This window comes from Hirundo rustica, chromosome 13 (assembly GCF_015227805.2).
Source record: "Hirundo rustica isolate bHirRus1 chromosome 13, bHirRus1.pri.v3, whole genome shotgun sequence".
NCBI lineage: Eukaryota > Metazoa > Chordata > Aves > Passeriformes > Hirundinidae > Hirundo > Hirundo rustica.
The window spans coordinates 4,530,485-4,546,843 of NC_053462.1; the positions used below are offsets into that span (position 1 = coordinate 4,530,485).

The 16,359-nt window shown below is 37.6% G+C and overlaps 1 protein-coding gene and 1 long non-coding RNA gene across 7 annotated transcripts in view; one reads left to right on the plus strand and one right to left on the minus strand.

The window, feature by feature from the left end:
- Nucleotides 1-14,169, plus strand: part of RORA (RAR related orphan receptor A) — a 406,637-nt gene extending 392,468 nt beyond the window's left edge. For all 6 annotated transcript variants that reach the window (XM_058422394.1, XM_040077548.2, XM_040077549.2 and 3 more), the window contains 3 exons: nucleotides 1,050-1,160; nucleotides 2,405-2,517; nucleotides 3,761-14,169. In XM_058422394.1, coding sequence (XP_058278377.1) covers nucleotides 1,050-1,160; nucleotides 2,405-2,517; nucleotides 3,761-3,925 — 389 coding nt within the window. In that variant the 3' untranslated portion in view covers nucleotides 3,926-14,169. The remainder of the gene's footprint in view (nucleotides 1-1,049; nucleotides 1,161-2,404; nucleotides 2,518-3,760) is intronic.
- Nucleotides 9,475-16,343, minus strand: LOC120758861 (uncharacterized). Its single transcript, XR_005703036.1, has 3 exons — nucleotides 16,250-16,343; nucleotides 15,542-15,643; nucleotides 9,475-9,562 (listed from the first exon to the last, which is right to left on the minus strand). It is a non-coding gene; the product is annotated as an uncharacterized LOC120758861 (long non-coding RNA).
- Between the last annotated feature and the right edge of the window lie 16 nt (nucleotides 16,344-16,359).

Consider the following 16,359-nt stretch of genomic DNA (forward strand, 5'->3'; position numbering starts at 1 on the left):
AACATTTCATATATCCTGTTGGAAAAGGCAGAAGATTTTAAGCTGATTTGGAATATAGTGACATTACTGCTTTGAAGATGTTAATGGTGTTTTAAAATCTACTAAGTCCAGTTATTTGCTGGTAAAGTACTGTAAATAATTTTTTTAAAAATTAAACTACATACAATTTTGAAATGTTTTTTCCCATGTATTTTTGCTAATTTTAAAAGGTTGTATTCACTGGGTATAGATTTGGGCTGTTGGCCACTTTGGAGGCAGTGAAAATACATCAGTGGAGAATGCTGGACAATTACTGAAGCATTCTCTGCCTTTCTAAAACACCTCAAGGTACAAGGTCAGAGTGCAAATAATTCTGAGTTCTAAGGAAATATAACTTGGATCTGTTACCAGCTGTGTCCAGAAGTTTATGCTGGGGAGGCTGAGGAACATCCTCGTCTCTCAGGCTGTGATGCTCTTCAGAGCAAGGCTCACTTTAAAGACTGTACCTGCATGTGTGACAGCAGCAGTAATCTGAATAACACCAGTGTGAGCAAGAGAATGGATGGAAGGAGACACAGTTCCTCTTTTGCATGAACCGTGTTCAGTTAGACTGTGGCTTCTCCCTTTGCTTCCTGCATGTCCCTTGTGTGCCTCTCTCTTCCCCAACTCTGTGGGCTCAATAACCTTAAAACTGGAACTTCTTAAGTCCACATTTCAAGCCTTCAGTTGACACTGACATGACAAAGTTCCATTTAGAACAGGAACAAAGATGAAGTGATTTTGAACTTGAAATAGATGATTTGAGATTTATCCATATTTACCCCATGAGAACCCAGTGTAGAAGAGATACAGTATGCAAAACCTTCAGAATCTTGGCTGCCAGGATGTGGGAGTGGAGTACCCTCAAGGATGAGTGAGATCTCACTGCCATCACTTCACAGTCCTGAAGGAGAAGACCACCTATGAAGTGTTCTACAGCTATTTCTCATCTCCATCAGAATAAATCAACAACTCTGTAGCACTGAAGTAGTTTTAAACAATGTAACAAGAGCTTACCTTCTTTTTGGCAGGTTGTGAAGACTTCATTAGCTTTGTGTTTGAATTTGGAAAAAGTTTATGTTCTATGCACCTGACAGAAGATGAGATAGCTTTGTTTTCTGCATTTGTTTTAATGTCAGCAGGTAAGAGATGAAGGTTTCCTCTAGATTTATTTGGTAGGGGTTGTTTTTATTTTGAGGCCTTATTAATGATAATGTTACAATTATCTGACATTGTGAAAATATCATCTTTTTGAGTGTCTCCTCACCAAATTTTTTATTTAAATAAGCACTTTAAACTATGAGTTTAGGAACCAATTTGTTAAATTGTAAATCCTAATCTAAGCCCTTATTTTCCACATTTTCATCTTGTTCAGGACTCAGTTTCTTTGCAAAGGCTTAAATGCATTTGAGTGAGACCTGTGAGCCCATCCTGGTGAGACAGGTAGTCTAGACTCCCACAGTCAGCTTTCCATCTGTGTGAGCTTGCAGCTGCAGCACAACAGAAAACTTCCAGCATTGCCATTTTAGTGTGACTGGGATGCTGAGAATAACGTCACCCCCAAAGTCAGGGTAGGTCTGCCATGCCTGTGGCTAAAATTAGTTAATAATCACAGGTGAATGTGCACAGTGTGTTCCAGGTGCTGGAAAGGCTTCTTAGGTCAGGTAGAGCAAGGTACTGGGGCAGAAAGGCAGTTTGTGCCTGGCCTGACACCTGAGGGACGAAACTGACTTCAGACTGCAGCACAGTGGACTCAGGAGTGATGATGGACACTTCTATTAGCAATGGTGGGTTTATTGAGTCTATCATAAATATGTTCTCAAGCTGTTGGCCAGACAGGATGTGTGTTAGCCCTGTGTCTTAGCAAGCCACAGAACCTTACAGTTCTGTCACACCAGGAATGTGGCATCTAATACTGCTTTTCTGCCAGGAACTTTGTTTTTTAATAGCTGAATCTTTGCATCTGATTTTTCTGTAAGTCACTCTAAGTTCTGTAAGTTCTGTTGGTCTTCTGTAAGATCTTAGTAAGAGGATCCTCTCCAACTACTTCTTCATTATGTGATCTATTCATTTCCCAGTAAAAAGTTGCTGGCCCCATTTTTGAACACCCTGCATTTTACAGATTTTCTTAGCAAATGAATAGTAGATCTCACTCAGATGCATTGCATTCTCCTAAATAAGGGCTTTATAATAGTAACTTTAAGTGCATGTAATAAATGTATTTCAAAACCTATTAATTTTGAAACCCATTTTCTATATAAAAGTATATAATAAGTGGAAGGAAGGTTGCAAACAGGAAAAATTAATCTGTACCAGGCTTAGCACTTCCTGGTGAGCTGTGATCCCTGTGTGCATTACTAGAGGTTTTAACTCTATTTATATTCAGATCGCTCATGGCTTCAGGAGAAAGTAAAAATTGAAAAACTCCAACAGAAGATCCAGCTAGCACTTCAGCACGTCCTACAGAAGAACCACCGAGAAGATGGAATTCTAACAAAGGTAGGAGTCATTCTGTGCCGCGTCACAGGACTGTGAAAGAGTAGCTTCATCTGAACACTGCCCTGATTATGGGGTAAAAGCTTATATGCAGTTAATTTATTTATAAACCCAGAATTCTTTGTTCAAAATCGAGCTGCTCAGCTGAACCTATTTACTTAAACCTAGAAGAGGTGAAATGATGATGTACTAGAGATCAAGATTGATAATGATCTGAAAGGGAGTATTTTTATGTGGAACTTCATGAAAAGCGATGAAGGTTTTTATCGTAGTTCTCCTGCACGACACTCCTGCCACACAGAATACTTTTTCAGTGCTAGAACATGCATGCCTTCTTATTTGCGGAATCTCTGCCTGCATGACAGTGAAGTTGTTGTAACATGCAACACACAAACTAAACTTGTTTTTCAGACCTCTGTCAGGAGTTCCCCACACAGCCTTTTTCTCAGTTCTTCCGAGTACTGAGCCTAGGAAAAAGACGCACTACCTGCTGTTATACTAAAGTATCTTCATGTAATTTCTCAGAAATGGGAAACTGGTGTGATATTACAAGAAGTAAATCTGAAGAACTGGGGAAAGATAGACACTTCTACCTTGCAGAGTTAGTTCCTTTTACAGCTCTGCACAGCCAGAAAGCTTATGCTTCATTTCACACCACAGAATTAGTTACAATAGAAGCAGGATGGTCCAGCCTGGGCTCTGCAGATATTCTTAATTTCAAATCCTAGCTCATGTAATTTTCTCTCAGTGTCTACTTTGGATACCTTTGTCAGAAGAAAGAGTCTTCCATATGCTTTGATACAAACACTTTACTCAGTAACTTCAGGGAGTAACCTCATGATATTTTTGAAGTACGTGTTTTTTACCTTATTTGGCTTGAGGTAAATAAGTCTAATCTATTGCATTGCCAGTTCCCTCTATAATATTCACAGTGGGTTTAAATGCAGTTGGGATTGCCTTCTTCCAAGAGGATAATTTAATGAATGAAGATCCAGCCCTGAAATACTTGTTAAATCAATCCAGCGAGGAAACCCAATGCCACATTTTCCTAAGAACTTAAAAAAGATTATTTCACAAATAGCTGTGAGTCCATTACTTAAATACTTTCAGCAAATATCCATGACTGTGCATCTGAAATGTCCTTGTTAAGTAAATAATTTGATTTGGGAGAGCTTTAATCCTTACAGCAAGATTGGGAGGCTTGTTTCCATGTATGACCATATGACTTGTGTTCATTTTTTTACAGTTAATATGCAAAGTGTCTACTTTAAGAGCACTGTGTGGACGACATACAGAAAAGCTTATGGCATTTAAAGCAATATACCCAGACATTGTGCGACTTCATTTTCCTCCACTTTACAAGGAGTTGTTCACTTCAGAGTTTGAGCCAGCAATGCAAATTGATGGGTAAACGTATCACCTAAGCACTTCTAGAATGTCTGAAGTACAAACATTAAAACAAAAGAAAGGAAAAAAAAAAAAGGAAAAAAAAAAAAAGAAAGAAAACCAAGACACTTTATATGGCCCTGCACAGACCTAGGGAGCCAACACACTGCACATCTCTTGGCGGTCGGGGTCAGGCGAAGGATGGGAAACAATGAAACAAAGTTGAACTTGTTTTTCTCATGCATATGATTTCCATTATGCCTACAAATATGGACCCTTTTTCTGTCTCAACTTCTCAATCCTTGACCTCTGTTTACACAGACTGAGGGTACTAATGTCAGAAGGTTGTTTTCTCCTGTAGTTCACTGCCCAGACTTTTGACAGAACAATCAATTTGTTGGTCAGAACAGAGTCCACCTAGTAATCAGCGACTGGTGTGCGTTGCAGAGATTTCAGCATCAGTTTGCACAACTTGCTCATTGTTTCATGAAGGACGATTTTTTCTCACCTACCACTGTTTGCCAGTAGACAGAACGGCATGAAAAGGGTCCATAGCAATAGCAACAATAGCATTATAATATATTACAGGGTAAATGGGCATGAAGACTATATATAGCAAAAGAGATATTGTTTATATATTGTTTTAATTAATATAAAATGTAGTTACTGGTATAGCTTTTCTTGTTGAATTGATAAGGCACTTTCATTTTGCACCTTTTTCTTTAAATTAAATGCTAGCGTGTTCATTGTTGTGTTGCATGTGCACCAGAAATTCAAGTTTAACTGAAAAAAGGTTTGGCAGGTACTGGTACATTGGGAGGTATTTATGCTGCTGTTTTCCATGTTACTTTTAAAGAGAGGCTGGTCATATCCTGAAATGGTTACAAATTTTTTTAAAGAGTTGAAAATAATGACAATTTTCTACATTAAAATAATCTTTTCAAAAGTTAAATTCAAAGGTACTTTTATTTTCAAATCTTTCAAACCTGGTTGTTTCAAAGTCAGAAGCCTCATTTTCAAAGGTTCTGAGTTTCCACTGTCAGGGTTGAACTAATTAATTATAGATCATTTACGAATTAGTAACACAGCATCTGTGAAAATCAGGCTATTAAACAGTGTATTTCTGCCCACCATAAGTCCAGGTTTGAAAGTATTTATTCAAGCCTGTATCTACAGTAAAAGTATGTGTGTATGACATGCTTGTGGAAAAGTAATTTTTATACATAATATTACATACTTTTGTACTCCATATGGTAAACAATGCCTTCAAATGCCAAGCTGTAGCCTATCAAAATCTATAAGTTTGTCTTAGACTTCAGTGAGATGAAACACACTGACACCCAGTTCTTCCAGCAGCCAGCAGTTCAGTTTCAGGGAGCTGAACAGAGAAGTCTGTTCTCTCCTTGTTTAAAAAGATGCACTTTAAAGTTGATCAGATGGAGACAGACTAAGAAAGGAAAAACATACTGTTGCTAGGAAGCATTCGTTTGTACTCAGTACAAGCCTGGAAATCATTAATATCAGAAATCTGCATTCTGTAATTCTGATTCCTGTATTGCATAACCAACCAATAAGCTGAATCTTGCAGTGTTATTAATTACCATTCCCTTCAGGAGGAATTCTGTCTCTGAGCAAAGCTGGCAGTAAATGTAGTTCTGAAGGAAGCAGATTCACATAAACGGCATCACAAATTAAACTGTGGCTGTTTGAGCCAAAGGTGTATAATTGGGTTTGGATGAGATGAAGATGCATAACTGTATGCCCTGTAGGCCATCACAGATGCAGTTTTGATGAAGTAGCTAAGAAAAAGCTGGGAACATCAAAAAATGAAAAGGAGTGGGACATAATGTGCCCTACTGCTTTAACTTCCAAGGGTAAACAATCCCTTATGTATGTTACGATTGTTGAGAAGTAACAAGTGAATAGAAGCACACCGAAGCCCAAGTATATTTTTAAAAGGAGAATCAGATCAGCGGGTTCTTACTAGCAAAATATAGGTTTATTCTATGATTTGAACATGTTTCCTTTGGGGTCAAATTGAGACATTTATTTGAGCATGTTTCCTTTGGGGTCAAATTGAGACATTTATCTGTGACACTTACTAGAAATGTTCCAGTGTAGCACATCAGGGAAGGTTACAGCTATCCCTCATCTCTAGGCTTTGAAAGGAGGGCTGGAGGAGAGCACCACACTTCGTCCTCAGAGCAGTGTGTCCCAGAGCGTGGGAGGGGAACACCTGCAGCGCCATGAGCACTGGGATGGGGCAGGAGAAGGCTTTTGGAAAAGGTCCATAGAGCTGTCTTTTTCCTGCTCCATCCTGCCTGCTCCTGAGGAGGTGGCTCACAGCCCAGCACATGCTCTCTCCACTCCCACTGAAACACCTTTCCTAGGATCATTGTTTACTTTATTGGAGTAACTGGCATAATATGGTACTTGCATTCTAATGTGTGTTCCTATTTTTGAAGCACCCCTTTTAACTAACAAATATTTTCTGAATGTGACCAGCCTTAGGTGCTAGTCCTGTAAAGATCAACTAAACTTAATCTCAGTGTCAACTAATGAATAGTGAAGTAAGACGTACTTTTTTAGAGAGTGAGATACACCTCCTACTTCTGACAATGTAGACTACCAGGGAAAATATTTGGGGATTAGTTTTCAGTCACATCCTGTTCTTACCTTTTCACGATGAATATTAGTACTTTACCAGACATCTAGGTGCCAGTGTTTTTGTTCGGAATCTGTTTAGCATATTTACATTCATAAATCATTGACAATATACGTCTTGGAGCATTTTCTAATAAAACACGTAACAATAAAAAGGTTTTAAATAGGGCCTTAGCTGAGAGTGGTATTCCAGGCCAGAAAATACTGTTGTTTTTGTTTGTAGGAGCTCATGTGTACTGGGACCTTGTTAAATCAGGCTGAACATACACACCCCAAGTTAACTGTGCTTTCCTGGTCAGTTAACAGCCACTTGGCAACAGAGTATAATTTGTGGGTTGCTCTTCATGGATGGGGAGAAAAGGGATACAGCACAGCAGACCTACAGATAAGACATCTGTTGCCAAGGTGGCCTTTATGCAAGGGGACTCGGAGTAACACCAGAGATGGCCATGTAAGAACCCAGCGCAACAGAGGAAATGCCCTCTGCAAAACCCCTGGGACCGTGGCCTGGTATCATGTGATCATCCAGATATAAAACACTGGAGGTCAATGGATATTCACATGAGTATTTTTATCATCTACCCAGTTCACTAAAAATAAAAACACTAGGATGGCTGAACATAATATTTTAAGTTTTGATGACCTAGTGCTTAGAGTCTGCAAAGATATTTTCCTGGGGAGTTATATAAATTGGAGATGTTTTCTGGCTTTCTAGGAAGAGCTACTAGACTATACTGTCATCTGAACCACCCTAATATATGTCATCACCTCCAGCATTTTTTGACGTATGGAGTTAGGTAAAAAGGGAGGCTGGTTTTAAGTTTGGTTGTTCTTTATTAGCTGATCTTAGTATGAATACCAAGATATCTGTGTATGTGCACCTGTGTGTGTGTGAGAGTCCGTTGTGTGCGCACATGAGTGTATGTGTGGGACGTGTGAGCGGCTGCTTCTAGGCTGTTAAGTGTCAATGGAATAAAGAAAATGTATTCAAAATACTTAAGTCAAAAATAGAAGGTGGTAAAAAGATTTATTCTATACAAAGCCTTGTCTGGACCACTTTAGAGAGACTTCTATTTTTTTAACCCTTCTATAAATGTTTGATGGCACTTGAAATATTCCTGCAATAAAATGTGATTTGTGTAAACATTAAAAAAAAAGATTTTGTAATGTGAAACAATGAAAGAAAGTAATGTAATTTTTCTAAAAAACTAAAAAAAAAAACCACAAACGAACGAACTTTGTATTATTTTCTTGATGGAATTTGTCTATTTGTCTTTGGAAAACTTTTTATTTCATTGAATGTGCCATAGTAGAGGTGCGTTTTTCTTTTTCTTTCTTTTTTGTTTTTAATTTTTACATTTTAGATTAAAGGAATAGCTGTGTTCCGACATTCCAAAATGCAAGATGGCATAGCAGTCATGATTAAAAGGTTTGATTAGTAAGCTTCAATCATTGTTGCTTTTTTTGCACATGTTCTTCATTCCTCTACAGTGCAATATGTACATAGAGCACTTGCGGGTGTAACCTTGATCCCTCAGGGAAAAATACATATTTGTACAGGATTTTTCTTTTTTTTGCCTTTTTTCTTTTCCTTCCTTTTTTTCTTTTTTCTTTTTTCTTTTTTTTTTTTTTTGCTAAGGAATGTCGATTGAATCACTTGTCTGTTGTTGAGGGGCAGCCAGATAATAATCCTAAACCACTGTCACAAAACATTGATTGTTTAAATTTTGTGCCCTTTTATTATTTAAGAAAGAAAAATAAAAGTTATTTTCTGACAGTTCTTTGTGCTGATTGGTGAGAAAAAGGGTAAATAGATAAGCACCTTATGATTGACTTAACTGTGAATGACAATCCATCTCGTTACCAACAAGAGAAGCCCTATCATTTTGGAGCTGGGGTTATACGTCAGAAACTAATGTGCTCAGGGATCTTCTAAAACTCTTCAACAGGGTGGCCAGTACTGCTGGTGGAACAAATTACTTTTTAAAAAATATGCTAGTATTTCTTCCCTTTCCCCCTGCCCCCAGGCACAAGAGAACTGGATTTTTTTTTTTTTTTTTGATTTTTTTTTTTTTTTTAACTAAATGCTCTATGTGTGCCTCATTCTCTTGCTCACTCTTGCAGTAGAGCTGATTTTTGGTTGGTATTGTGCTCAAAACAGAAGTACTCCAAAGAGTGCAAAGATTTTACAATTATATTTTAGAAAATAAATGCTGACACACTAAATAAATGATTGAAATTAATTTCAATACCCTCTGGACATTTTTATAATTATAGGACTACTTTTCCAGCTGAAATTCAGTGTTCTGCAATAGAAACCAGCTTTTTAGTATTTCAGTTATTGTCAAAGAAAATGAATCCATTTGTGAGGATACAGTAAGAAGGAAAAGGTCGTGGTTAGGTTTCAGCGGTGAAGTCTCATAGAAAGGAACACAGATCTGCAGGAATACAAGAACAACACTTCAAATGTTGTCTGTCATTGTTGCAGATGTTTCATCGTAAAGCCAAAACCTGACTGAAAAGAAACACTGAGGCTGAAGGAATTTTCATATCTAGTACATCAAATACAGCAATTCCAAGTGATTTTACAATGACACCAAAACCCAGCAATGTTTAGAAGTCTCCCAGTGCCAAACTATAGGATGCTGGAAGCCTGTCCCAATTAGCTTTGTTTTATGGCTTCACATTCTTTGAAAAATGTAAGTAGAAAAGCAAATAAACAACTACAAACAAAATGAGTAAGACTTCAGCACTTTGGTTACATTGGAAAGAGAGTGATTTCTCCATCTAATCTGTCTGCTTGAAGAAAGCCCCAGTTTTCTGGTATTTTTGAGGGTTTTTTCACGGGTGTACAGCTTCCAGTTGTTTCCTTTAGATTGCTTAATAAATAGGGAAACTGTACTTACAGTTTCACAGGCTGCCAGTCAAGTTTAACTTGGAATGGCTTTCCGAGGCAGACAGGCACTTAGCAAGTTATGATCAGTTGGTGTTCTGGCATCTGCAGAAGAAGAGAATTCCTATTGCTGATTCACAGTGGACCCTACTCTTTAGATACTTGCACATCAATTAAACAATCTTACAATGGACAACCCATGAGATGTTTTAACTGTGTTGTGGGATGATCCAACCATTACAGTAGCATTTTTTGGATTGGCATAGACAATCCCCAGTCTGTACTTGATGAACAAAACAGGTTACACAGTGTAAGCTGTGCAAATGGCATGTATTTTTTTCCTAGACATTCCTAACTCCTCAATGTAGATAAACCTATTAATGTCAGAAACAGCACTTACTATACAATATCCAAAAATAATAAGCAATTTTCTCTTGAGTATTCATTGTATGGAATTTTACCTGTGCTAGCTGATTCAGATTGCACAGAACGTCTTTATTTTCCTTAGCTGGAGAAATATAACTATTAGAATTATTTTTTAATTATTAATACTAATAATATTTATTACTTTTAAAGTTACATCCATTAATATATTTGAATTTTAGCCTCTTTCTTTTTGTTTAAATATTCCTGTCAGTAAATCATTTGGTGGAAATGAGGGCAAATGCATACAGATACCAAATAGAACAACAAAAAGAAAAGTTTTAAAATGTAAATGAATATTTATTTTAAAATCCTTGCAGTATGTGCTTTAATTCTAGTACTGTGATAATGGCTTGCTACATAACGCTAAGTCACTGGACTGGAGGGGAAAAATACGTAACATAATATACAGCGTTTCTCTGGAACTTTATTCAGGTACTAAGTAGAATTCTAACATCTAAACAGAAGCTGTATTCTACCTTTTCCATCTATAATGTTGCTGTTTGGTTTGGGTGTGGTTTTTTTTTGCCTTTATCATTGGTAGAATATAGCAATAACTTTATAGCAATAAGTAGGCTATCCAAATAAGAAACAAAACATGATAAAGGCTTCAGATCAATACTCATAGGCTCACTTCTTCTGCCACAATATTCACTTGTATGTCTTCCCTCATAATCTTATTACTTCTTCAAGCTGAACTTCACAATCAGGTTGTTCAACTTGACGTGTGACATCACACTTTGTTAACATCTGCATGTTTTCAGTGTTCACATGTTCTATGTATTCTTGTGTTCCTATGTTAGTGTTTCTCAAGGTTTCTGAAAGCACAATCTCTGTGAGCTACATTTCTGCACAGGGCTCTCTGTGTTGGAATTGACTTACGTTTCCTGGGGCAGGGAGTGTGAATCAGCTGGAATTATTGGCAGCATTTCCTAACTGGAGGAACCAAGCTGCCGCAGGTCCATGGGAACTCTCCGGCCACTGCAAATGCAAAGTGCGGTCCCCGGCCGGCTCTTGCAGCTCCTCCAGGCCGTGGGGCTGAGCTGCAGCTCCAGAGTTCCTTGCTCAGCGCGCTCCTGTAGCCAGCACGAGCATGTGAACCGCACTGGAGAGCCTGCACTTCGCAAAGAACCGAGTGGGGTGTGCCTGGCAGGGTGTTTTGATCATAATCTAAACACTTGGGCAGCGTTCTAACAACCAGTTGTGACTTTCGGTTTGAGAAACACTACCCTGAATTAGCCCACAAAGTCTTAATGTAGATGCACAAACTTTACAGGAACTTGCAATCTGTAATGCTATCTATATCTAATGCAGAGAATTCATAAGCAATACAGTGAATTTTATTTCACAAAAAGGCATACGTACTGTACACCTTTTTAAATCCAAAATGTTCCTCATTTCTACATTGATTTAGAAACAAGTTACGGAACAGTGGTCACTATTTGAAGTATTAGGACATTAACTGGCTGCTTCTTTATATGTAACTGTATTGTCTGCCTGCTCCTTTTCTGGAGATGTGTTTTTGTATTGGATGTTTGGGCCAATGGGAGGCTTCAAGCTACAATGTATTTTCCCAGATTAAATATATTTAACATATGACAAACCCCAGACAAGGCTTTTTAAAATGTATAAAGAACTGCAGTATTAGGTGGTTTATTTGCAAACTGTTTTCAATGTTGTCCATTTTTATGGCACCTTTAACAATATTCTTGTTTCCAAAGTACAAAAAAAGAAAAAAAAAAAAAAAAGGTTAAAAATATTCTAGCCATAACTGAATGTCAAGCAATAAAAACAAATGACTTTTTGTGCATAGATTTAAAAGAAATACAAGTTTTAGACATCTGCATGTAAATGCAATCTCTTGTTTACTGCTTTCTTAAACTTGAGCAACTGATTCCTTATTTTACTACTAATTTAAGGACTTGTAATGGCCTGTAAACATTTTATCTTGCTCTATTCTTTCAACTCTAACTTTGTCTCTGCTTTGGAGTCATAATATTTAATGTTGTTCTGCTCACCTCTATACAGTTAACCTTTTGCTTTCATTCTGTATAGATAAAATTATACTATAAACAGCCTACACAGTGCAAATATTTATCTGTTTATCAAATACCACATTATGCTGTATAATATCTGTTTTACTATATAATCTATTTTAGACATAGCTGTTTAGAACTAGAGTGTGCTATTTTTGTGTTTTTCTGATGTGTGGTGCTAGATAAGTTACTTTTGTGAACAAAAACAAACAAACCCCTTTTATTCCTAGACAATACCACCTTTGGGTCTTGTTAATTTCACTGAGTATAACTATATATAAATATATATATTTGTGTATATATATATATATACACCAACATATGCCCAACAAGTACCTGTATCAGAGTACAAGATTTGGGACATGGTTTTCTCTTTAAATGCATAGTGTCATTATATAAATTATTCTATAGTATATTTAATAAGGAGAAAATTACTTCACCGGTACAGATACTTGATATCAAATGTAGAATTTTTTTCTACATTATTAACATTATTAATGATTAACGTTATTAAAATTGTTCTGTCCAGCTTGTTATCCTTTTGGTTACTAAAACAGTCTGCCTGTATTGTATAAAAAATAAGAAAAAGATCTAATCTGCCAGTATAAAATAATTTTAATATGCTGTCTGTGTGAAAGGGAGGTAGTTATTTGGCTTGTTGGGAGAATTCTATCCTGTTGTTGCATCAGAAATTTATAGATGTTATTCTGCTGGGTGCCTTCCTCCCTCCTCACTTTAAATAGGATCTGTACACACTCAGACTGCGGATGTTACTGGGCCATGCCTACACACTTAACTCCAGTGACTGTAAATAGGAACGTTGTGTAAATCTGCCGCGATAGATGGATGGCTAAATTCAGTCCCCGGATATGCTTTATACACCACGCATACATATCCAAGGACAGCCAGTAGCAACTAAAGTTGATTTAAAAGTGGAATTTGCAACATTTTGTCAGGTATGGGGGTTTTGTTTTTATTTTTTCATGTATACCTTAATTTACGTAGTCATATACCCTTCAAAATATTCCTATCCCCTGTTCCTTTCATTCTAGATACTGTTTTCATGTTAATTCTTAAAAACTGATGGATATCAAATATCTAACTAAGGAGGTAATTAACCTTTTAAATATTTATTAGAATTTTTCTGTAATATTACTGAATTTATAAGATCTTTAGCAAAGATTTTTGAGCAATTTATTAATAACAATGTTTCTGTTTACTGCACTTTTTGATAATAGAAGGTAGTGAATTTTAAAGCCATGGTTCTTGGCTTCCATGCACTGCTTTTATACCCTCAATCCAAGGAATATATATATATAAATAATTTTTTTTAAACAGCAAACATACTGTTGACCTAAAAACAAAAACAAACATTACTGCACCATGGGTATATTTTCATAAGTGGAATGTTTAACTGCAAACACTATCAGGACAATTATAAAAACCTCTTGAAGCTACAATCTTATTTAAATATAAGCCATGACAATTTTGTTTTCCCGTCTTGATTTAAGTCACCTTTTGATATTTTCAAAGAGAAAAGGACTCACTCTTAAATTTGTATGTACCAACCCATAATGCCAGGAACACATTCTCCCTATTGTTTTAATAGTTTGATATATTTATGCAAATCCATTTGGTTAACATTTATCCTCCCTCTTTACTAAACGTTCAACGTACCAACGCCAGAATAAATGCTGATTACAAATACACATCAGATTGAAGACGAAGCACACAGACTTAAAAACCTCGTTGAGTGATATGCTCAAATTTCTGTAAATACACACAAGTTTAATGCAATATACTGTACATGTAAATATGTGCTGTCTGTTATGTGTACAGTATGTATAAATTCCTTTTCTAGCCACAATAAAATGTAAGCCATCAAGAGGAATACTAAAGTGGTATTGTACTAAACCTTTGCTAATGATCTTTACCCAATCACTTCACTGTTCCCTTCCATAGACCTTTCCAACTCACTCTTACGATAGCCTGCTTATATTCAAGTTTGTTATTTTACTTGGTCCCGAGAAAAGTATTTTGATTCATTTTGTAAATATGACTGTAAAAATAAGAGATTTAATGTTGTCTTTTAAATACTCCAATTTTCATTCTAATATGAATGTTGTTATATTGTACTTAGAAACTGTACCTTTAATATTACATTACCTTTATTAAGTGCATTGAACACATCGATTTTAGATGTGCTTTATGTACTGTTATCCTGTAATAAAACTTCAGCTTCTAATGGAAAAATCTGTAATCTGTCTTAATTCTTTTGTCAATCGCATCTTCCTTGCTTTTCTGAATTACGGTTTATTTGGTTTATTCCTTAAGGAATGCACTGATACAGAACTAGGCTACACATATATTAGAGCTGTTTTAGCATGTACATCTCGCTTTGTTCAGCAGCAGGGAAACAAGATGAACCCAGACACCTTTTAAGCTCCCCTTCTGGCCAACAAGAGCTTTAAACCTTCTCAGAATGAACATAGGTTAATGTAGCTTCCCTCTATTTGAAGGTGTCTCGTTTGAAATCACAGTTCACTACATCAAATGCAAAATACAAGAAATTTGTCACGAAACCCTCCCAGTGAACTCTCTCAGCAGAAATACTACTTCAGGTCAGATCTAAATGAGGATTTGGCTATCAAAATTGAAGTTTTAGTACAATTTAGGCATCAAAAGTCAAAGGTGCAACTCCCCTCTGCTGTGCTAACTTTGGGAACACCTGAATGTGTCAGCAGCATGCTTGGTCTTAAGACTTCAGGCATGTGAAATTCTCCTTCTGCACCTACTCAGAAATGTCTCAGTCTTGACAGAGCTTTTAACAGCTCAGTATTTATATGCCTGACCATGATCCAGAAATAGATTCTAGCATTCATCTTTGAAACACTGTATCTGGAAGCAGCCTTCACCTACAGATCAACTCTACAGAAAAAGTAGTGTAAGTGGTAACTCTTAGAACAGTAGCACTAAGCAGTGCCATGTGTTCTAGAGCAGCTCCATGTCTACAGCAATCAAGACACTGAAAACACAGATTTAATTTTCTTATCCTCAGGACATGATTCCTGCCCAGTCTTCCCAGTCACAGGAAAGTTTCTAACCACCAAGATACAGGTTATGGAACAGCTTTTTCAAGAACTGTATCGTTCAATATAAAACAGAGGAATTTTTCTGAAGTGAGACAAACTGAAGACTCCCTTCTGTGCCTGCCTATAAGGAAAGCTAAACTGTACATTAGGAGATTGTGGGTTTGACCTCTAACTATTTCACAGAACCATAGAATTGCTGAGGGTGACAGGGACTTCAGAGGTCACAAGAAGGGCTTCCTTGAGCTGGTTGCACAGGACTGTGCCTAACTTTTGAATATTTCCAAGGATGTTGACACCAAAACCTCCCTGGGCAACCTGTACCACTGTTTCATCATCCTCACAGTGAAAACCTGTTTCCTGATGTTCATGTTTGTCATGAAAGTACAAAGATCATGAGTAGCAAGTAGCACTATTTAAAAAAAACCACCCCCAGATACTGCAGGTTTTAGAGATGCACCCTGAAGTAGGATTCAAGCTGCCACATTCACCAAGATAAGCCTTCGAATAATTCATCTGTAGAACTGTTACCATACCTGGGTTGGGAAGTAAAATGACTCCTTACAAGGGGGTAATTCCACAGCTAGGCTCTGGGTGGGTCTATCCAATGGGATAGAAAACCTTTCTGCTTATCTAAGCTAAAAAAAAAAAAAAAAAAAAAAAAAAAAAAAATCAAGAACGCCGAATTAAAATCGCTGTCCTTAAAAATGATCTGCAAGCAAGCTGAAGACTCCCTTGGTGGGTTTGGAAATAATTCTGAATCATCTCTGAATTTTCATGTATTTCTGTAATACTGCCCAGTTTTAATCACAGGATACCAAGTACAAACTGCCCTCATCATTTCCCCATCTTTAGAGCAGTGATCGGCAACACCTCTCCCTGTAACCCCAGAAGCAAATGAATTTCCATCACTCAGACCTATGGGATGGGTTCTTACAATACCCGAATTCCACATTTTACCACACTGGGAAGCCTGCCCACCAGTTAAAAAAAGGTTTTGCGGCTCTGCTCACGAGAAGTGAGCCCGAGAAACTGAACGCGTAAGAGAGGAAGGAAGCTGATGAACGCAGCCGCCTGTATGGGCGCTTCAGCCCTCACACGCGGCCCCAACATCTCAGTGACAGGCCACGCCACACCTCTGTACACCCGGAGCGGGAGGAGCCGCCCGGGACACCCACCCTCCGCCCAGGGCCCCGTCTCTGAAACACCCGGGAGGGGCGGAATGTGTCGCCCGAGACATCCACCTCCTGCCCAGACTCCGCCTCGGCCCCGCCTTGTGAACACAGAGCAGATCTCCCCTAACAGTTCGGTTCCGCGCCTTCATCCGCCCCGCCCGCCACAAAATGGCGGCCGC